Here is a 22,713-nt window from a genome sequence, read left to right on the forward strand (position 1 = left end):
TCCTATTTGTAAAAAAAAAAAGTTAATTTTTGACTTTCATCCCTAACTCGTAAAGTACTGACACTTTGGAGGGGCGTCTGACCCGTCCTACAGTCACGAAGCACCAGTGTTTGACAAGTTGGGAATGACATTCAAAAATCATTTGTCCTTTCAAATAAGACCTTTTAATTCATTTCACCAATGAGAATCCAAGTCAATATACAACTAAACAAGACTAAACCTAATATATTTTATTGTATAACCTCTGCGTGTGTTTATTGGATCTTGTTGTGAAATTCAAACTTTGTATAATTAAGAATATTTCAGTGATCAGTGAATTCATCTTGCAATGCAGAGCACTTGCATGTCTCAATTCAGGTGTCATGTTGAAAGGAAACTAAGCTAATTTTACACATTTAAAGTGTGTTTACATGCCATGGGAGAAATTTAGCAAAAAGCCTTTTGTGGTTCCAGAGAAAGCTGCATGTGATCTGATAAAAGTGATTTCACTCATTGGCTAGGTTGCATTGTGGGCACTGTAGGCTCCAGGTTTTGGCAAGAGAACGTGTTGAATTAAAGGTGATATCTCTGGTTCTGCCGTATCAGTTTTGCTCATTTGTTTTTAAACCGTCCATAATGAGTCCAACAGTGTTAAAGGAGTGCAATGTGAGACCAGTGGAATGATTTTCAAAGCCTGTTGCCGCCGTTAACCACAGTGCTCGCTGGAGGCAATTCAGATCAGATCAGATTACTTGCAGCTTCCTTTGGAGGCTTCATACAACTTTTTTCACATATGCAGTAGGTCTCCCAAAACCTGTTGACACAATAAATGTATAACATCGGTGGGGTTACCCTTTAAGTCCTAAATGCACTCATACAATTGCAACCAACCCACTCAACAGATATTGTTTTGGGGGTTTTTTTCTGTATGAACACAAACTTCCGCAAAGGGTTAGTTGTAGTTCAGGGTGACTGTGTTGATGAGCTCTAATGGTTGTAATCTAATTGTCTAACTTAATTCTCCATGGCTCCATCTACAAACTTAAAGAAGAGATAATGAGCAGTCTGAATCAGTGGAGAGTGCAACTGCACTGTCTAAGGGTGCAGCAACCAGGACTTTGTTAAGGCAAACCTTCTGCCTGAGCCACGCAGAAACACTATTTCAATGTGTTGTGTTAGTTCCCAGTATAGAAATGCGCGTAGCGCTGCATAGTATACACTGCAGAGCACAGCTGACAGATACCAAGGGCAAATGCTAATGTTGGGATTCACTTTGTGCTCTGTGTGTGTTTAGAGAGAGAAAGATAGATTAAAGGACCGGACGGAATACAATAAAGGCAAGTATTTCAAGAGAAAAACAAAAGGAAAAAAACGGTGATCTCCCTGTAATGTCTATCTCTCTCCCTGCATTGTTCATCTAACTTTGTGAGAGTTAGCTGGCACTGCTCCACTTGGAGACAAACAATCCTTCCTAGCAGCAGCTCCGGCCATTTGGCTCTACTATTTTGGAGCTATTCCACTTCCCACAAGGGCAAAGTAATTTGTGAAGCAAAAGTTTAACTACTTCACCCACTCAATACTAAGAGACTCACATAGACTACCAGGCAGATATATATGCACAGAATGTGCTGGTCAGGAGTGTGTGGCAATGTCCGTAATGAGGCTTCTCGAGATTACTCAGCAAGCCACCATTACTTTACATTACATTACCACGGAGTGTCAGGACAGATTTGGATGCAGACAGACTAAGAGGAAATCTAAGGTGAGGTGCTGGACACAGTGGCACTTAAACTGAAGTGAGAGATAAGTGTGTTGCAGCCCTTATTCTGGGGTTTAGCACAGAAAACAAGGATGCAGCGCTGGGACAGTTGATAATGCAGCTACGAGGGCTGTTGCAAATTTCTAGGGATTACATCTACAAAATCAAACGTAGAGCAACTTGCACAAAGCCTCTGCGAAAACAGCCGCTATTAGAATTGGAAATAAGTTTCAACAAACAAGCTCAGGTGCAAACACAGGTGATTTAAAAAGCAGGAAATGTTTGTCATTTGTGCATCAGTGCTCATTCGCAACACCTTTGCTAATTTACATTCGCTGTTGACTGAAAGTCTGTTTATCTTAGAAAGTGAATCTCAACAAACAGACTTGTTTACTGGTGCTTTTTTTCGTCAGAGGCAGATTCAACCGTGTTCACGTTGTAAGGTATATTAGGCGAATGCTTTTGATGAAGTACACCACACCACCGTGGACAACACTGCGGCTGAAGACGTGTGCGATCTTGAAAAGCTTGTCAAACAACACTTACTATTCATTACACAACTTCAAAGGCAGCATTTTTGCGATTTGGAAATAAATATGAATGCCGTTGCTATATATTCAAAGCTGTCAACTGCACTCTTTGTCAATCCCTCATTATCATTCCCCATTCCTCTTGGGCTTAAATAATGAGAAGATTGTTTTCCTCTGCCGTCTAATCGTCAAATTTCGGCCATTATAGCGTTTCCTTTCTCGCACTCTTTCCAGCTCAGAGTCTGTCATAACTAAGCTGATTGGACCAAATCAAAACTGAAATCAAATTAAGGCCCATTGTCAATGTGTGTGGCTCCGTCACCAACATGAAAGGAGGACCACACCAAGGAGATAACGCAAAATTCAAAGTCGCTGGTTTGACATGAAAGAAAATAAGAGCCGGGTGGCTGATGGGATTTCTTCCTCAAAATAACAATCTAAGAATCATCACCTACACACATTTGATTGTATGCGATAAATAAAGATGTTCTAATCTTCTTTATGAAAGAAGTAAACAGCAATTTCAGGCAGAATAGTTTTAAAAATCGATTTTAAAGTCACATTATTTTTTTTTCATAAAATCAGCCATTTTCAATTATAGCAGATTTTTTAAGAAGATTATGATACGCATCTTTTTGAATGGACTCAGCTGAACACACAGAGTTTTGGTCCAGCAGATGTCTCGGGGTTGACTGGACAGCAGTTAGGTAGCCGTCAGAAGACACTGGGTGATAATTTAACCCTGCCCTGCAGTGACATGATAATAACGCGCTCATATCCTGCTGTGATTCTTCTGATCGGCTGACAGTCAAGCACAAAAGAGCCTGAATTCATTAGTAATGGTGAGGCGCGTTTGCAGACCTGTTCGACATACAAAAAGGGGATCTCAGCATAAATATTTGCAGCATACAAATGTAATAAATTCACTTTTTGAACTGTTGTGGACAAAAAAAAAAGTACTCCTATGGATGTGGGTTTCATTTCACAGCCCGACCCTCACCTTGGACATTATAATAAATATTCCATACCGGTAAATAATAGATGAGTCAATAACACTGTATCAGTCTCTACCTCGCCCTCATTACTCATTACACTCACATACTCAAATGTGCTATATCCCGGCCATACCCCTAAGCAATTAGTTGCTCCAAAATATCAGGGGGCTAGTTATTCAGGCATGTATTTCATATTTTTATTGGTTCATTCGGAGCCCTGCACGCAGGCCAGGCTACGGCAAGCACAGCCTCAGCAAATCCCCACGCTCCTCCACAGTCAGCAAAGTAATTGAGGAGGGAGTCCCAAAGGGTCCTCGCACACTGCTGAACACTTTGCCACCGACAAGTTGAAATGGCAACGGAGGTAGATGGGAGTCAGTGTTAGTGCGGTACAGGGGGTTGCTTGAAAACTTTGTGTGAACAGGCCCGCAGTCTTCAGAGACTCGCTGGTTGGCTGGGAAACCATCTGCCTCCCCAACCCCCCAGCTGCATCGCCCATGGTTCCTCATTTCTATGGGGATGGACATCTCTGCTTATTGTGTGTGTGTGTGTGTGTGTGTGTGTGTGTGTGTGTGTGTGTGTGGCGGTGGTGGTGGTGGGGGGGGTTCCTGTACGGAGGCCAATTCAAGACCCCACTGCTCAAAATTAGTTAATTAACTCTATCTCTCACACTGAGAAATTTCCTTTGTAAGTAATTCTACCATTCATCACAATCCAACTGTTTTATTCTTAAGCTCTGCCAGCTATCAGCTTTTGAAATTAGCAGGAACAGTTGAATGTGGGATAAATCCATAACATTACATAAGAACAAATGGGTTCCAGATCATTTCAGGGTTGTGGCCAGATTTTTTTTTTTTTTTTTAAAAAGCACCTTTCAGTCTTACGCTTTGTCTGCACTGATAAGATTAAGATGATACAATTAATTGTGTTTTGACATAAATGAATTCATTTCTCAGAATCGATGTGACTCATATTCATTCATTATGCGTATTAGACCTCCGGTTACTGTTACAGCTGTCTGCCACGAGGGAGAAGATGTCAGTGTGCATGTGTTATCAGGACAGGCTGAGCATATAATGAGATCTACTCAAATGGACCAATACGTACCAATAATAATGCCACAAAGCCATTTTTATACAAAAATATTCCACAAGCCTTTAATTCACAACTAAAAAGCATGTCAGTTTTGCACACTGATTCTGTGCACTGAGACAAAGTGGTCATATCCTGAGGTGATGATAAAACGAAGGTGGGTCGCACTGCTTCCGTTTAGCTGAAAGAAAAAAATGAGACACGTTTTGTTTTATCTGTTAATTATGTTTCTTCATATGTTTTACATCATCATATTTTCATTTGGACTTACTGAAATAGCATTTGACTGAAGGTGTCCCTCTGTGTGTTCAAATTCTGCAAAAACAATCAGCTTGTTTATTCCTATTTAAAATCTGTGGCATTTAAACAAGTGTGCAAACATACACTGCAGATGGATGGCCCCTTACCTTTCTCTGTAACAGGCTCAAACTGAGAAGCATTTTGTGAGGTGTTCTTTTCTATCTTTAGATGCTTGACTGCAAAAGAAAAAAACACAACTAGATATCTATAAATGTACATATAATTAAGGGACGTATCAGGGGTGGATTTTTTTGTTTTAGCCAAGAAAACAGTAATTACCTGCTTCTCATGACTGATACCGTTAAGATAACCGATCATTTGAAATTTTCATATTTTAAAAAGAAGTTCCTAACCTGCACACCTGAGGGCAAGACAGCTTATATGTAGTAAGCAAAGACGGATGATTTATTATTTGTTTTGTTAAAACTCATCTCGGTTCTCTTGTAGAACATGCATTGCAAATTACAATTTCCCCCTGAAACTGTAGAAAACCTTGGGGCTACACTGCACAGCTCTACCCAGGTGGAGCTCTACTCCTTCTAGGTGTTGACTGACAGATTGCAAACCAACTTTAGAGGCGCATGCTGTCACCTACTGTGTTGGTCCAAACTGAAGTATCTAAACAACTATTGGATGAATTGCCATGACATTCATTGACCCCTGATGATGATTCTTAACCTGTAGACCCACCATGTGGATAACATTTGTTGTTTTGAGTGAAATGTCTCAACAGCTGTTGGATGGATTGCTAGTAGCAATTTGCTACACATAGTCAAGCCCCTCTCAGGATAACCTTTAATTATCTCCTCACTTTCCATCTAGCACCACCATCAGGTCAAAATTCAAATTTGTCCCTATACTCTGGATTGTGGGCAGAATATTCACATCAGAATCAGATGTGCTTCGTGCTCATTGCTAATCAACATGTAATTCTATGCCAACATGCTAAACTAAGATAGTGAACACGGTAAACATTACACTTCAGCATGGTGGCAATGTCACTGTTAGCATATCCGCATGCTGATGTTTGGGTTTCAGATCAGAGCACAGAATCAGTGCTGATAGCATGGCCATATATAGGCGTCTGCACCTCTACAAAATATGGGTTAGAGTCAGAAAACTAAATCCTAATACAATATGTTATAGTAGTCCTTGTTTGCACGTGATTTCACTCTAAAGCAAAAGGCACGGCAGAAAAAAAAAATGCCAGTGAGCTGAGAGCTGATCAAACATGCACTTCTTCCTTCATCAGTTTTAAAATATGCTTGGCTGTGATTTGCATGTATTCTGTCCATTGATTCTGTCCATTAAAGAGATTAGGGAAAAATAATGCTATAACCAGACTGAACTTACACTTAACGTAGTGTTCACGCTTTGGAATTCATCTAATTATGATCCAGCTGTAAAATAACAATAATAATAATAATAATGTAAAAATTTAACACGGACAGAAGCAGCGACAAAGCCAATAATTCCAAGACTTTGCTTGATTTCTCAAACATTTTTCCTTGATAGTCAAGTGCAGTATATGACAAGATTACTGCCTCCATACCATTGTAGCTGTCCATTGTCACAGCAGAGATCTTGGTGGGTTCAGCGAAGCGAATGATGAACTCTTGAGGAAACATTCCGGTGGACATCCAAAAGGTTTTGCTGTTTCTGTACGAAGGGGACAAACAATCGGTTTGTAGTATGGGGTTCATTAGCACCGAATAAAGTGAACACCTGTCATTACCTTTCAATCTGGCGTTATTTCATAAAACATTAAAGCCGACACTCACCCGTCAGTAATGTTTTCTGGTGGGTGATTCTCATCGCTGCATGTAGCGACGACAACTTTGGCACCCGAGGAGCTTAGAGAGGAATCAATCATCGTCGCTGACTCTCACAGCAAAGCCTGTAGCCTCCAGAGCTTTACAGTTGAAGAAAATAATGGAAATGTCGATGATAATAACAGGCCCACACAGTTATCTGCTCTGTGTTCGGCTCCTGGAGAAGTCGACGGATAGAGGGCACCGCCGTTGCCAAGCCAACCACCGCGTCGCAAGATATATACGTCAACATGACAACAGCGCGTCACCACTTCCGACGCACGTTGTTCGTTAGCTGTTTAGCAATTAGCAGTTAGCAGGGAAATCCACCAGTCTTCACATGGCGAATGGGTGCGACGACGTCTTGTTTGTACGAGGAACTGGCCAGGTTAGTGGAGACGCTCTGATGAGCTTAAGACGACAAAGCGTGTGGACTTTTTGTCAGCCGGTGTAGGTTTGGCTGAGATGCCGTGCTAGGATGCTAAGCTACAAAGCAACGTCGAGTTCGGGGAAGTTCGGGGTAACAAAGGGGAACTGAAGTGGAAAAATCAAATCTGAGGTCCAGAGTGTACCTCTTGTGATTCATCAGTCGAGATATTGTAAACTAACATGGCGTCTCGGACATAAATCAGGCCTGTTAGCTTTAGCTGCACACAGATGTTGCACTTCTAACTTCCTGTGGCATCCTCTCCTCGGTGCAGGACGCAAAGATAAACAAGTCCGGTGAACTGCAAAACATAGCTGCACAACAAAATAAATAAACTAGATGACAAAGAGTCGTCTGTCCTTTTGCATCTTATCGGCGTTGCTTTGCATTATTCAGGAAAAAAGCTTGCTCCAGAGATGACCCTTCGCCTGAAGATGCTCTAAATCTGTTACTTTATTTTTCAGAGTGATGATTCGGATATATGGGATGACACGGCATTGATAAAGGCTTATGACAAGGCAGTTGCATCATTCAAGGTAAAATAGGTGCCCTGCAGTGTATGTGCATGTGAAACGTTCATGTTTGTCTTTGCCACTTAAATTGATGAAGGTTCTAAGTCATCCAGGTCTTGGTAGGTGTAAGTGCTGTGTCAATAGCAACTGGACTTTCTGTTCCTTGAAGACGTTGCACCTCTCATCATTTTCTCCTCTTTCAAACCATCTGTCTCCTCTGGCCAAGATGTTTGCATTTTTGTCCTCAAAGGAGTGATGTTTCTCATTCAGATGTGAGTGGACAGCAGATTCTTGACTATAACTTATAACTCCTCAAGTCATGACTCTGAAAGAAACCTTCCATGTCAAACTGGAACGACCGTCTTTGAACAGAGGAGGTGGCATATGACATTATTTATCACCCACCTATTATGCACTACTGAGTTCCCTCCTCAGACAGCTAAAAAACATTCACACCTGGGCTCACCTAGCCCTAGCAACCCACATGAAGGCTGGTTGGGTCAGTCACCCACAAGTAGCCCTAATGACTCTGAAAATCAAAGCTCACACGCTTAAAAGCCTGCAACTCCTTTTCCGGTTAGAACTGAAGAAACCTCTTGGATGAGAGGTGAAACATCTCCAAGAAACTGAACCACGTCCAGATGTTACAGCTCTTAGAATTTGCCGCTTATGTTTGTGTTTTTGCTTTGTGTTCCAGACTGCCCTGAAGGGTGAAGATGAGCCGCAGCCCTCTAAGAAAACCCAACCAGGAAAAAAACGGAAGAACAACAAAAAGAACCAGAGCAGGAAAAGAACCAATGCACCACCAGATAAAGAGGTGTGTAAGTCTTATTAGAGCTATGAATAAAAAGTCATCCGTCTGCTACATCTTAGCGTTTTCTTCCCTTAGGGGTGCATAAATCACAGGTAATGAACTTGTTTTTAAAATTCAAAAATGTGAAATTATTATCAGTTTCAGCCATGAGAAGCGGGTAATTACTGGTTTTGGCTGAGAAAAAAAAAAAAAACATATCTGACATAACTGATACTGTTTTGGTAGGGGCAGTGCCAACACTGATATTAGGAAGGACGAATTCAATATCTGCCAAAACATATACTTTTTTTGCAGTGATCTCTGAAACATGGTTCTAAAACACTTGTGATCGAACCAGTGTAGTGGAAGTATAATACAAACTAGATCGTCTAAAATTTCACCAGTGCATTTAAAGGGTTAACTTTTCTCCAAACACATTTAATGATATTTACCCCCAGCTTCTATTTCTGCATCATATTTTCATCAGATATTGTTTAGCCAAATACCAATATATCTATACTGTATGTATCAACAATTTTGCCCAGCTGTTATGTCAGTCAGGCTCTAGTCACCACGATCCAAATTAGTGTTTCACCCACCTTTTTATTATTCTGTATTTTATTTACTTTAGATCAGGATACAACCAATACAGTATGGTTACACTTTCATTTTAATTACAATTTATGTTGTGACACAGTGGCAGGTTGGGGACTCCTGCAGTGCGTACTGGTCAGAGGACGGCCAGCTGTACGCAGCTACCATCTCCTCCATAGACGAGAACAGGGGCACTTGTATAGTCGTTTTTACCGGTTATGGCAACGAGGAGGAGCAGAACCTTGAAGACTTGCTTTCAGAGATTTCTGAGGGCGATGAGGAAAAAAATATAAAGGTAAAGGAAAAAAAACTTTTCAATCTGCTTGTAAAGTTGTTATGAAATACAGTTTAATCTGTGTTTTATTAGATTGTACATGTTTTTATCTTCTTACCAGGTTAATGGTGGTGCACATCGCATCTCTTGAGTCTATTTTGTTTGGTGGTGCATTGATATTATTTACTCATGTCAAATTTGCAAGAGATTGTGTCATGACTGAAATCTTCCGCTTTTAGAGATGTGAACTTTTTTGTTGTCACTCAGTCAGAATCGAAGGAAAATGGCTGATTTCTAGACTGAACATTTACATTTTCAATTGTAACAAATTAATTTCACAACACTCACCATCTTTACATTTTGTCATTTACCATCTGCCAAGCCTTTTTTTTTGTTTTTTTTATACCTTATTTTCAAATTATCCCTCTGGCTATGAGCCAATTCAAACCCGGTAATATTTTTATAACCTCTAGTCAAGCAAGGCAGCATGATCCTCTTATAAAGGTCACACTAGTTTGTCTCTGCTCCACAAGTACGCACAGCCGAACACCACAAATGAGAAATGAGACTAAATAATAGCCAAGTTACCTTTTGTCTGGTGCAGTAAAGACTGAATATAATAGCAGAAAATTACTCACAGCTGAGGTTACTTGAGGCAAAGTAAGAAAAATGTCAATTACAGGACTTGATCTTTCTCAGATAATAACTGCTAGATTGCAGGGAAAGGAAAAGAAACTGCCATCCCACAGTGTTATCAATCCAGGGATTAAGTTGCAATTATTAAAGCACTTGAATCTGAAGTGGATAAATTTATATTAATTTGACAATTTTTCCATTTTTTTCTTTTGTACCTTTTTCATTGGTTCCAAAACAAGAAAACAGAAATTCCCAAATCACCAAGGTAAGAAAATGATATGTCACGACTAAACCCATTTGTCTTTGCAATCAAGGTAAATGAGGTTGAGTCATCAACAGAGGAGAGTGACAGATCAACTACACCAAACCAACACAAACAGCATCCCCACAGTAAACCCCCGAAGTCCAGAGGCCACAGAGATCCTCCTCCAATGTGGGGTCCTGGTTTCCCCGGGTTTCCTCCAGGCCCGCCACCCATGCACTCGTCCAGACAGGTAAGAGGAATTACTCAGTGCCTTTCCTCATTTGTCAGCAAACATAATGAAGTGGTAATAGACTGTCTTCATGGATATTAGTTTTTGAGATTAAAATGTTAAAAATTGAGGTTAAAACAATTTAATCTATTTAGTTTTATTTAAATTCACTGAGGGTTAGCTCGTTACTGCAGCAGATTTAATAAAATAATGAAATTTGTACAATGAACAATAAAATTAGACTAAAGACATTTATCTTTGGGCAATTGCACTGGATTAAAATAAATTGCATTGCCGTTAATGTGAATAGATTTAAACTCTGTATGAAGTCATAAAAGCGAGGAATAGAAGCAAAATGATGTGGGGTACTGTTTGATGATACTGAGATCATAGTGTTTTGTTTTTAACCCTGTTTTTCTTTTGTGTCCTCTCCCAGGGGGGAGGCAGACGATCAGCTGGTCATGGGCCGGTGCCTCCTTCCTGGCCTCCCATGATGCCTTTTGGTCCACCAGTGAGTTGCATATAATCTTTACACTAATTGCAAATGTAGACACCACAGAAGGTACTGTTTACTGCAGAAAGCTTTGCAATTTACAGCAAATAAACTTGATGAGATGATGGACCACCATGTGCTGCCAGAGCAGCTTCAAAGCTCTTTGGCATTGATTGTTTACGTTTCTGGAACTTTACTGGAGAAATGGAATCCCATTCTTCCGAAAGACATTTCCTTGTTTGGTGCTTTGATGATGGTGATTGAGCGCTGTCAGACATGTAGGTCCAGAATCCCCATTTGTGTCTAATGGAGTGGAAGATTCTGGTGACTCTGAAGGCCACAGTATGATTAACATCATTTTCACACTCATCAAACCATTCACTAACCCAGCTCTCAGGATAAAGGTGATTGATCAATACAACTGTATTGATTTACACTGAGGTCCAGGGGTGTCACAATTAAACAGTTATTTTCAGTTATGACGGCTCTGCTGTGGGTAGACTATTTTATCTGGATTTTTAGACAGATATTCTTTACAAAGCCACGACGGCTGGATTTATCCTTTTGGCTTTTTGCAGGTTCATGTTAAGTAGGATCAAATAATATTCACCAGAGATAGCAAATTCCAAGTTCAACAAAAAAGCACCATCCTTCAGGGACTCAACAACAAACAGTGAAACATAAAAATTTAGTGTGTTGTAAACTTCAGTTTCTCAATTTTTGTTCCACAAACATATCCATACAGAATCTCTGAAAATATGACGAGATTCCCCCCAGTGCATAAACCCTCTTCTCATACAAATCAATAAGCGATCTCTAAAAAAGGATAGAAATAAGGGCTGGGAGATAACTTGGTGAAGGACAGTTTTTTACAAATTTAATCGATTTTCTCTTTAACTTGCTCCACCACCGCAACGTTCCTGTTGTTCATAATGGGCTCTGTCTCGTTAACAGCTTGGTTTTGTAGCGTCGGACCTCGAACAAACCATAGTCCACTGCAAAGTTTGTTCAAAGGCTGTTGCAACTAAAGACAGAGGACTGACACATTTATTTCAAGATCTCAAACAGACACATGCATCACAGTGGGACACTTGTTGTTCAGTACGAGATGCACAAGACCGCGGCAGCCCACAAAAACCCACTAAAAAGCAGCCAACATTAGCGGAATTATTTAATCATTTTGTCCCGTGTGACAAGAAAGGGTCCCAGTTGACAGCTGTTACAGATGCATCGCATTGCGTATAATAACGCTAAATACATTGTGCCCGTACATAGAGTGGAAAAGCTGGAGGTTCATCCACATGCTGAAAATGTTCGACCCCAGGTTTGTGCCGCAATGGGGTCTCACGTCAGAGGAAGCAGACAGGCTCGTCTTCATGGCCAAAAATGTGTAAAAAAAAAAAAAAAAAAAAGACATCAAGCACACCTCATGTTCTGCACATCTACCAACATGTCATGTTTACTATGCAATGTATGCAGATGTTTAATTTAGTTTACATATCTTCAGGGATATAAAATACTTTTTGTAATCAAAAGGCACCTTTTGCAAAATATAGTATTTAATGAAAGTTATTTTCACATTTTATCAATACCAATATGGAAACTGATCTGTTTTTAATAATAGCAAGCAATCTGACATGTTTACAAAAGCATTTTATCAAAAAGGGGCTCATTCTTTTCAAAAGGATGCACTTTTATTTATTTTTTCAATTGAGTTTGAAGGTGCACTGCTTACAATGGCAATTAAAATGAAAGCATTAAAATAAATGCAATGTTTTTAATAATTTATTTGCCATTTGAAGTTTGTTCAGGAGAAGGAAAAAACTCAGTTAAAACTGTAAATTTAGTTTGGTGAGAAAAAATCGGAGATTACATTTTTAGGTGATATCACCCAGCCCTAAAATTAATCTGACATTTCCAACAGCATCGAGCCACCCAGAATGAAAAGTAGTAGGGGGGAATCATCAGACAGTCATGCTTTTGACTGATATTTCAATTTTGTCAACTAGTAATCAAAATTGAGACATCCCAAGCAGAGATGCTTTCCTTCATTGCTGGGCTGGCCAAAGTAGGCCCACCACAACATTCAGTTTGGCCCAAGGTTTCTAGAGATAAAAATAACCATTTTAATCAATCATAATATATATACCTCTGTTAATGCTGCATGATTTCTTTTTGTGAGGTCAAAATTTAAAAAAAACAAAAAACAAATTTCTCCTAAGGGAGACAATATAAGCAACTATCCATCCATCCATCCATCCATCATCTGTACATATTCTATGTACGCCGCTTAATCCTCTGCAGGGTCGCGGGGGGGCTGGAGCCTATCCCAGCTGACTTAGGGCGAAGGCAGGGGACACCCTGGACAGGTCGCCAGTCCATCGCAGGGCCACACATAGAGACAAACACTCTCACACACTCTCATTCACATCTACGGACAATTTTAGAATGATCAATCAACCTCAGTATGTTTTTGGACTGTGGGAGGAAGCCGGAGTACCCGGTGAAAACCCACGCTTGCACAGGGAGAACATACAAACTCCACACAGAAAGATCCCAGGCGTCCCAACCGGGACGCGAACCGGCGATCTTCTAGCTGTGAGGCAGCAGTGCTAGCCACTGGGCCACTGTGCAGCCCTATAAGCAACTAATTAACTGAAATTATCTTTAGGTATCTCAGATCAATAATTATTGATTATGTTTCATAGTCAGAGCATAGCAGGCAGAGTGACACTTTCTGCAGGAACTCAGTCAGTTAAGGGACATTGGGATCATCCTGCATCATTGCAATACAATATATTAGGTGTTTACTTTTGGCCCGCCATTAGACGTTTCGATTTTGGCCCAACAATGCTTTCACCATTTGCATTGTGATCACACTCTGTCTTTCTGTTGTGTCTGCCTCAGATGATCCCTCCACCTCCACCAATGAGCCCTGACATGGTGGATGATGAGGCCTTGGGCAGCGTGCTCATCTCCTGGTACATGAGTGGATACCACACAGGATACTACTTGGTATGTGCAAAGAAGCTAACTGAAGCTTTGTGGATTTCCAGCTTTTATTCACAGTCTGTTGCATTAACGAAGAGCAGTGGGCGTACTATATGGTAATGTGGACCCTGTTTTGCCTTTTTGGTTAAGTTGCTTAATTTTCGCTGCCATGCTTCTCAGCGAGAGAGCCTTTTCATCAAATGCCTCCAGCTTCATAATAGGTGGGAGTCCTTGATTTTTAAATGCCATATTCTTTTTACAGGGGTTGAAACAAGGACGCAAAGAAGCTGCTAATTGGACGAAACTGCACCACAAATGAAACGATCAAATCAAGATTTCATAGTTTCTGTGACTCGGGGCATCACCTGGAGCAGCAGCCATCCTCCCTGTTGTGCCTGATGCGTGTCCTCCCTGTCTCAAACAGAAATGGTATAAATGAAGCGTACATGCCACGTGAGTTCAAGGAGGACAGTTTTGTATTCTTTGTAAATAGGTGAAATAAATGGTATCAGAGCACAGTTGATAACTCGCTCATTGTTTTTTGTGTGAAATGGAAATTTATTGTACTGATTTTACTATAGACACCATACATTCATTAGTCATTAGCATCATATCTTTGCTTATTTATGTGACTTATTCTTTAGATAATGTATATGTGACAGACTCAATCACGTGTGGTTGTAATGGCGAGTATTGTCCAGCAGAAGTCAGACTAGTCTAATGTATTCCCATTATAGGAAAATGTGACATGAATACAAAATAGCGTGGGGCATAAACCTGTACAAAATCACAGCCATACAGAGAGAGAAACACTCTCCACTTCTAATTGTGTGTCTGCTATACACTTGTGTCTCTTGGCATGCTCACAATTTGATTGCAAGCCAGACTTGAGTCCTGCTTAAGCCCCTCTGGTGCTTTCCACACAGTTAATTCAGAGAATCGTTCCAGTGTATGCCTTGCATTCGAGCTCGCTGTTTTCCCAGAGGTGTTCCCTCGTACACCAACCCAATATAGGACCGCATCCATCATAATGTTTTTCAACTTGCATCAGACCGGTGCATATTTCAGGATGATAGCAAGCAAGGTTTCAAGAACAGACAGGATGACACATTGGGCCAGTTGTGCAGATACAGATAGATTCTCAAACAAAGTTGTGAAGACATTAAGATTCGTCTACGGTATTTTCTCTTAACATCTTCTTCACTTTACAGTCTCAAACTTGAAAGCAGTAAATGCAGATAATTGAAGTTATACATGGTATGTTTGTGTGGAGTTAGACCCTGAGGTCCGTTGCCCTCGCGATAGCTTTGGATCTGCGCACTGGTCGTTTAATTCATTTTGTTGTTTTTAAACTGATTCTTCAATGTCTGAGGTTTAATAACCGTAGAACAGTAGAGAGAAGCAGGGCACCAGTTTCAAGTACTGTATGCAAGTGTATATTTAGAATATAGCAAAACACATGTAATTACAGTGCAAAAAGCCACAATCATGCTGCTCAGCCTGTAGTGCTTTCGTTCCATGAAAAGGAAGCCAAACTTATTTCCCATAGTTCTGGTGGTTCACTGCCTGCTTACACCCACTCCTCTGGTTCTTAACTGATGGCCAATTGATCATCGACTGTGTGTGTGTGTGTGTGTGTGTGTGTGTGTGTGTGAGAGAGTGAGAGGGAGTGGGAGAGGGAGTGGGAGAGGGAGAGAGAAACAGAAACAGAATGCGATTTTGTGGTACGATGTAACAACATGATTGTCTCCTGTTTTGTTCACCATGTGATCTTCCTCCAGCTGCTGCACGGCCGTTGCTTTCTGTGTGAAGAGCGGCCCCTTTGTTTGTGTACTGACTGTGGTCGGCATTTTATAGCCCACTGTGACTGTGTGCCAGTGTTGACTGCCGTATTTGATTCTCACTGTAGCAGTCACTTTTGTTTTTCAGCCTGTCTGTGTGGGCAAAGGAGAGAAAGCAGGAGAGAAGAGAGTGACGGCATCAGGGGAAAATGTAGTTTGTGGGATTTACAAATAGAATATGCAATATAAACGAGGGGTGATAAACTAAACCTATCTTTCCCCCACAGATGGGTTTAAAATCTGCCACGGCAAAGCCTGCGCATAAGCCCATTGCTTGTCTGACTCTGCAGCAAACTGAGCTGCCCAAAGGGCTCGGTGGAGCCCAGTGAGGAGTTAAAAGGGGGTCAGACCTAGCTTGGGAAAGCACTGTTCCCCTCTGTGACTGTCTACCCCCTACTGACCAGAGCGGCATGAGGCATGTAAACATAATCTGCATTTCACATAGTCCCTTCTAGGGAACAGACGGGCATCCAAGTGAGATCACATTGCTGCATGAGTTAGAGCGCCTTCAGCTATTTACTCAAGCTCCCGACATCAACAAACATCCTGCTTTTTAAATAAGACACTTGGGGGGGAGATTAGAGAAATGGGGGCTGCGCGAGAACCTTACCCCTTTCTCCACAGAGACCGAGCACCTCATTGAAGAGTTCCAGTCATCACTGTATGTTAAAGATTGTGTGTTAACCCCAACGGAGGTGAGTGTGTGTATATGTTTTTATTCTTTTTTAGATGGGAAAAGATACATTTGGATTGTTGAGCATAATGGGTAAGAGTTTAGTCTGTGCTAAATCGCTGGATTAAAGCGTATGTGAGACTTTGTTTCACAGTAAGCACCAAGCTGTCAAGTAATCCGGCTGAAACACAGCGTGGGAAATGCAACACTATTTATATTTGTTCTCTTCCAAAAAAGACAAACATGTGCCTCCAAAGAAACTAAATTTAGGTTTTTTTTTATGATTGGCAGACAGATACAGATTCCTGTATAAAGCCACAATCCCTGTTTATGCTTCAGACAAAAATAAAAACATGCTCACCATCACAGCATGATACCATGACTCTAGCAAGCGGGTCTCCGGAGTTAATTGCCTACCCGATCTAAATCAAAGCAGTTGTGTTGAAAACAGTAGCAATATCACAGTGAACAATGGTTTCCAATTACATAAACTCTGATGTCAACTTTATCTCAGTGGACTGAATTTCATCCTGGCAACACGGAAGGATTTTCAACATATTCCTGGCTTTTAGGTGCCTTCCGATTCCTCTCTTCTTTTTTTTTTTTTTTTAACGGCTCACAGTGTTGGGATAGTCTCAGGTGATACAGCGGGTCATGGACTGGGTTACACAGTGCCTGAATGTGCAGAAAATGGATAAATAGAGCTTAGTTGAACAGTGGAGTTCTAGGTCTTGTAATATGAACACTGAACTGCCCACTGAAAAGTGAAAGAAAGGGAAGAAAGACTTCTGACATTGAAGCATTTCAGGCAAGATGTACAAACTAAGGCCAGGCAATGTGGCCTGAAGATATTATCAGGAGGCATAATTTCTATCTCAAATATTTTTTAAGTCTTCTCAGAAGTACTTCGTAAATAGTCAGACTTGGAGACAAAATCAAACATCATCATATGGATAATCAAACATCATCATATGGATAATCAAATCAGGGGCTGATTTGTTCACATCTTTACAGAGACCCGTCTGCACCACAACATGCCAGATCAAGCCGTTGCCCCTAATGGCAAATGAGACATCCGGATGCAATGGTGCTTGGTGCTCACAGTGTTAAGGTTGATGGACAGTTTTTACATGATGTGGAACTTTCAATGTGAAGATGTCAACTGTATTAACATCTTTACCTCCATCCAGATGCAATAAAATGTGCTACACAAGTATTTCTTGGGTGAACACAATGTGATTTCTGATAAATAGTCCTCAGTAATGTGGGTAGATATTAATCAGGTAAAGGCACGTATTAGAACAAGTGGAACAGGCTGTTAGAAAGTATCAGTGAGTGTAAGGCTGTGTGTGGGGATATGCTAAACTGCTTACTTGACACGGAATAAACAGCCAAACAAACACACCTACGATCGGTTCTACTGGGTCACAAGTTGGATGTGAGTCCCAGTATGTGGATAAAATGCGCCTTCTTCTCAGAATCCTGTTTAATTAGTGCATCACAATGAACACACTAGAAAAGGAAATACAAGGAGATTAAAGCAGCTCTTTACATCAATGAGGATTGTTGGATAAAATGAGATTGAAATTAAACATGAGAATAATTGAATAAACAACAGTATTATCAGCATTTACAATGTGACTCTTTTTATGCAACTGTATAAGCAGAACCACCTTGTGTCATGAGGCCCGGGACTTCCCAGCAGACCTCTGTCACCCTCTGCGTGGCCTCGGTGAGACTGATCCTCGATGACTTTCTGACCTCTCAGAATTCCACTCACAGCAGGTTCAGTAAGGTCCCGGAGCCAGGCAGCACAGATTGTGATCCACATTCCTGCTGGATCTTCATGCTCACTTGCAGATGCTCGTAAATAAAACGTTCCGCCATGAAGGCAAAAGCCCCTACGCCCAAATTTAAAGCCCCCTGTGTAGGCTGCAGTACAGGTATTAAGGAAATTGGGATTCTCAGAGACTTGAAAAAGTATTAACTGAAACATGTTTATGTAATCTAGTAAAGACCTCAAGCTTCCCAACTCAGTAGTGTTGATCTAGATGGAGAAGGAGAACAATCTGGACTCTATAACATCTGGAGTCAGATCTAGTTATTTTAGTTTGATGGAGTGGTACAGCCCTGCAGCTGGCATCCATTTGAATACAGGCTGCCTGTGTGTCACCCTAGATAATAGCTTTTGATTTGTAAAGTTCCTTTCATGCATAAATTATAGCTCATATACACCACAACAAATTTAAGCGTGATTTACAAAGTCATTGTCTGCTCGCCCCCATGCTGATGGAAATAGAATGAAGTTTTACAATCCACACATCATTTCTGGAGCTTCGCAGCAGGACGGAGTTGCAGCACTCTCGTAAAAAAAAAAAACTGAAGTAGATAGGGACTGGTTTTAAAACACAAAAAACAAGTAAACAAGTGGGGGGGGGAGGTCTTGGTTCCATGCAAGTCTCTGGAAGCCCAAATTGGTTTGAAATGACCTGTTTTGGAAGGTTAGATTCAGTTGAGAGGATTCTAATACAGTTATTAATTAGCTGTTAAATATGTAGTCAGTCAAGTAATCCACTCATTCAGCCTCTCAATTTTAAGTTGCCATGGATATGTTGAGACGAAATGAGCATCAGAAAAAAAAACACACACACATCCAAAAAGTTAACAACCTAAAAGATAAAATACCAAAAAGTAGCACAGTTTATATTAATTCTACATGTAGGCTTTTAAGGGGTACTATGGTATTTGGAGAAGAAATCTAAACTCAGAAATTGAATATCTACAGTATTAACAATACTCATAAATGTGTTTTGCCATAACTGAATAAACAAGCTGCTCTAAGAGGTAAGGAAGGTCCCAAGAACACTGCTGGAAGCTAGACAGGTGGCAGGGTCCACCACATATACAATAAACATGATAGTAGAACAGGGTGAAATTGTGTAGTCCTTTATGGTCAGTTTGTTTATTCAGCCATGAAAACAAATAGTTTGTCTATTTAGTTTGTTTCTCATTGAAAATCAGCCAATGAAGATCTTTTCTCTTTCTTCCCCCAAAAACTACACAGTGCACCTTTAAGGACAGACTTTGTCTATTTTGAAAGTTGTACGCCAGGATGAAATCACTCGGCCTGCGCGGACTGGTGTGGTGCGCACATGTGGTTTTGCTGAATGACTTGCACAAACAGGCCTAAGAAAACAAGCAGCTGGGTTACTGCAGTAGTAAATCTCGGTGGAGTTGAGGACACTCGTCGCCGGCAGAGGTCTCCGGACGCACAGGGCAGGACGGGTCTCCGCGGCACCACATGGGGTGTCACCGTGTCACCGTGTTTGAGGAAGAGTGAAAAAGTCAGCTGTGAGGGGAAGACTCGCCTTCAGTCTGCCTCTGGACTGGCTTCGGTCTCTGCTCCCACATCAGAAGACGCGGCTGTGTTTGACTTTTCTGCCTGAACCCTCTCGGGAGCTCCTCTCTCTCCCCCCGGCGGGGCCGCGTTGTGCGCCGCGCACGGCTCCTTTGGCACTTTTTTTTTTTTATTTTATTTTTTTTTAAGTTCAGCTTATACGGTCTGCACAGGACCGTCTGTGAAGTTGCCAGCAAAGCGGAGACGATGTTTTGCCGGAATCAAACAGCGAGAGCCACGGTCGCCCGCGGCTCTGCCCTTGAAATGGAGATACGGCGAGGGAAGTTCAGAAAGAGCGTTTTCCTGGACACATCACAGGTAGAGTCAGATTGTCCGCCAGTTATCACCACCGTCTCGCCACACACACACACACACACACACACACACACACACACACACACACACACACACACACGCTATGGGGATTCTCTGTGTCTAACTTTGACTGATCTGTCTCCCTCTGCAGACTAACTTATTTGGCACACGTTTAATCTCGTTCTGGAGGCATCTGAGAGCGCGCATCGCTTTGTGCGGCGCTTTAATTACATTGCACTGGGGAGCTGAGCTTGTTGCGTTCAGGTCCTCAAATTAAAGCTCTTAATTGCCGCATTTTCAAGCTACTTTGCATTTTACCCCACCCTCACCACCACCACCACCAACAACAACAACAACAAAAACCCGTAATATTCCTATCGAGACATGGAAGTGAGTCTGTGGTGCTCAGTTGTGGGTAAAGTTGTGTTCCACCTCCCGTGACACTGTTTTAATATTCCTGTTGTGATGTTTCAGGTGTTTTTTGCACGACATTTGCTTTAATGGTTCATCGTGATAATCATTTTACTTTTGGTAAGTTTGCTCCAAAGGTGTCTTCTTCCCTTGGTATTCAACTTTTCTCACACACTTCCTTTGAATCGCATTGCACCACACCAAAAACTGCTCCTCTGTAACCCCACAACAGCCCAACAGACACAGGAGTTTTGGAGCTGATACCAATAAAGATATTTGGGAGCCAGAAAACTATAAGAAACAAATGAGATTTCCATAAATCCGCCACATAAACACATGGGTTTTTTGCAATGATCCTTCAAATGTTGCTATCAAAAAGAAATATGTGCAAAGGAGGTGGGACATCCTACAGTTTCATAATAAACTTTATTGTCAAATGATGTCAAAGCTCTGAAGCAATAATGTTCACTGGCAACTGAAGAATAAAAAATGATCCCAAGCGTCTTTAACAGTGTGAAAATCGCTCACAAAAATGTCTCCGTATCAGGTGACATCAGACAACATGTACGACGATACAGAAATATCTCCGATGGGCCATCAGTGATCGATCAGTCATTTCGAGATGTTGATATTGTTGCAGTGATGATGCGTGTCAGTGTGTTTTTGAGATTATAATGCAAGTAAAAGTTGCTCAGAGTAGTTACTAATAATTTAATTCCTGGTGAAGTTTTACTGTTTCATGTTGAATACCGTCTTGGTTGTCAACTCATCTGACATACGATGTGACATACATGGTGGACAAAACAGTAATTTGTGAATAGAGCCAGACCATCACAGCAGTTTGCCATTATAGCACAGTGGTAGGAGTATACGAGTGTAGTATCAGATATGCACCAGAATGAAAATGTAGAAAAAGATGCTTTGGGTACTTTATAATCATTGAATCCCAGAGGAAGTTTCCTTTTTTTCAGTGCACTGATGTCATTTTATGTCAAGTTTATTTCTAAACTGTAAACTAACCTGCGTCCGCTACAAGTGATCATTAACTACATCTGAGGGATCACTGCAAAAAATGTGTGTATATCAGCCATTATATGGACATTTTTAAGTCCCTGATACCAGCGTTGGCCCCCAAGAATGTCGTATCGGCCTCAAAATGTATCTAGATTTACAGGCTGGTTAAGTTTGGAGGAGCCACTGCTTTGAGAGAAGAGTTGCAACAGTATGGATTAACTGATTAGTTGACTGGAAGAAAATTAATTGCCCTGTTTTGATAATCAGTTAATCGTTTCAGTCATTTTTCAAGCAAAATTGTCAAACATTTGCTGTTGGCTGCTTCTTAAATGAAGCGATTTGCTGCTCTCCTTTGTCACGTACGACTGTAAGTGAAGAGTCTTTGGGGTTTTGGACCGAAGCAAGCGGAAGACGTCACTGTGGGAAACTCTGATGTGAACGTGTGTCACAATTTTCAAATGATTCATCGAGTAATCCCGAAAAACAGTCAGCAGATTAATCGTAAATTGCAGCTCCATAACTTGTTTGCCTTCATGCTTTAGTTGTGAAGGCAGCATGTGTTGGACGGACAACTTCAAAGAAACAGTCAGGGGAAAAAAAAGAGAGAGGCTTCAACCAAAAGTTGGGAACTGGGTCAGAGATGTAGTCTGTATATCCCTCTCAGCTGTTTGTCAGTGGATTAGAACTGGTACTCTTCATGCATGTTTTCCTCTTCCTCTCTACAAAGCTCCTGTGTAGACATCTGCTTCATATTAGCCACCGTTTGTCGGCGGCGCAGACAGGCACAGGAGCGGCTTCCAATCTAAACTCTCATTATTACTACTCACGGACCGCTTTAATACTGTTTTGATCTCCCTCCTCTTCCTTACTCTCCCCCTCTCTCTCTCTCTGTCTCACACACACGCACACAGTTGCGTGCAGAGCGTCGATGGTATTTGTTATTCAGTCTGAAACATTCTCCCGCATTAGGCGTGTTTGCATCTGTTAAATTAAAACTAAACCCACACTTTTAGATGTACGCAGTTTTGGAAGATCAGAGAAATGTTTTGGTAATTCCAGACAGACATAGAATCGAGGGATGTGTGTGTGTGTGGAAGAGGGTGGGGGGGGGGGGGGGGGGTCCTCAGTGGTAAGAGGATACTTAAGGAATGTTAATGGTGCAATACAGCAAATGGAAAAGATAGGGTATTGATCCCGTCTCTCTCCTTCCCTCTCTGAATCTTTCTTGCCTCTCCGTTCTGCACTCTTGTGTGTGCAGGCATACACATTGTCAGCTTACGTGTACCTGTTGTTTATAATTCATGTCACAGGAAAAGACCACTAACCCCCCGGTGGAGCCAGTCCCACTCCGTCGTATTGATCTGCAGTCAGAATAAGCCTGATCCTGTGTCGGAGCGGCGCAG

At 41.3% G+C, this 22,713-nt stretch overlaps 3 protein-coding genes across 5 annotated transcripts in view; 2 read left to right on the forward strand and 1 right to left on the reverse strand.

The window, feature by feature from the left end:
- Nucleotides 1-4,392: 4,392 nt before the first annotated feature.
- Nucleotides 4,393-6,578, reverse strand: hspb11 (heat shock protein family B (small) member 11). The gene is made up of 5 exons (XM_037099306.1): nucleotides 6,437-6,578; nucleotides 6,208-6,314; nucleotides 4,763-4,831; nucleotides 4,627-4,670; nucleotides 4,393-4,536 (listed from the first exon to the last, which is right to left on the reverse strand). The coding sequence occupies exons 1-5, from the start codon at nucleotides 6,526-6,528 to the stop codon at nucleotides 4,444-4,446; spliced, it is 405 nt and encodes a 134-aa protein (XP_036955201.1). The 5' UTR covers nucleotides 6,529-6,578; the 3' UTR covers nucleotides 4,393-4,443.
- An 82-nt stretch (nucleotides 6,579-6,660) lies between these two features.
- On the forward strand, nucleotides 6,661-14,185 carry smn1 (survival of motor neuron 1, telomeric). Of its 2 annotated transcripts, XM_037099304.1 has the most exons (8): nucleotides 6,697-6,854; nucleotides 7,358-7,429; nucleotides 8,103-8,222; nucleotides 8,896-9,087; nucleotides 10,017-10,196; nucleotides 10,612-10,686; nucleotides 13,576-13,683; nucleotides 13,922-14,185. In XM_037099304.1, the coding sequence occupies exons 1-8, from the start codon at nucleotides 6,807-6,809 to the stop codon at nucleotides 13,976-13,978; spliced, it is 852 nt and encodes a 283-aa protein (XP_036955199.1). In that variant the 5' UTR covers nucleotides 6,697-6,806; the 3' UTR covers nucleotides 13,979-14,185. The 2 variants fall into 2 exon arrangements, with proteins under 2 accessions (XP_036955200.1, XP_036955199.1); XM_037099305.1 differs by lacking the exon at nucleotides 7,358-7,429 and having other exon boundaries at nucleotides 6,661-6,854; nucleotides 13,922-14,182.
- A 5,123-nt stretch (nucleotides 14,186-19,308) lies between these two features.
- The window catches only part of rtkn (rhotekin), a 68,350-nt gene continuing 64,945 nt past the window's right edge, over nucleotides 19,309-22,713 (forward strand). Inside the window, exon 1 of one of the 2 annotated variants that reach the window (XM_037099357.1) lies at nucleotides 19,309-19,888. In XM_037099357.1, coding sequence (XP_036955252.1) covers nucleotides 19,778-19,888 — 111 coding nt within the window. In that variant the 5' untranslated portion in view covers nucleotides 19,309-19,777. The remainder of the gene's footprint in view (nucleotides 19,889-22,713) is intronic. The other variant, XM_037099354.1, reaches the window with a different exon arrangement.

This window comes from Acanthopagrus latus, chromosome 5 (assembly GCF_904848185.1).
Source record: "Acanthopagrus latus isolate v.2019 chromosome 5, fAcaLat1.1, whole genome shotgun sequence".
NCBI classification, from domain to species: domain Eukaryota; kingdom Metazoa; phylum Chordata; class Actinopteri; order Spariformes; family Sparidae; genus Acanthopagrus; species Acanthopagrus latus.

What these genes read in the sequence shown, in the direction of transcription:
- hspb11 (XM_037099306.1), bottom strand. Translation starts at nt 6,528, where the DNA reads ATGATTGATTCCTCTCTAAGCTCCTCGGGTGCCAAAGTTGTCGTCGCT. An exon ending in CCAGAAAACATTACTGACGG is followed by an intron (nt 6,315 to 6,436) that starts GTGAGTGTCGGC and finishes CCCTTCGTACAG; the next exon opens with AAACAGCAAAACCTTTTGGA. An exon ending in TTCAGTCAAATGCTATTTCA is followed by an intron (nt 4,537 to 4,626) that starts GTAAGTCCAAAT and finishes TTTTTCTTTCAG; the next exon opens with CTAAACGGAAGCAGTGCGAC.
- smn1 (XM_037099304.1), top strand. Translation starts at nt 6,807, where the DNA reads ATGGCGAATGGGTGCGACGACGTCTTGTTTGTACGAGGAACTGGCCAG. An exon ending in TTGTACGAGGAACTGGCCAG is followed by an intron (nt 6,855 to 7,357) that starts GTTAGTGGAGAC and finishes TTTATTTTTCAG; the next exon opens with AGTGATGATTCGGATATATG. An exon ending in CCATGCACTCGTCCAGACAG is followed by an intron (nt 10,197 to 10,611) that starts GTAAGAGGAATT and finishes GTCCTCTCCCAG; the next exon opens with GGGGGAGGCAGACGATCAGC.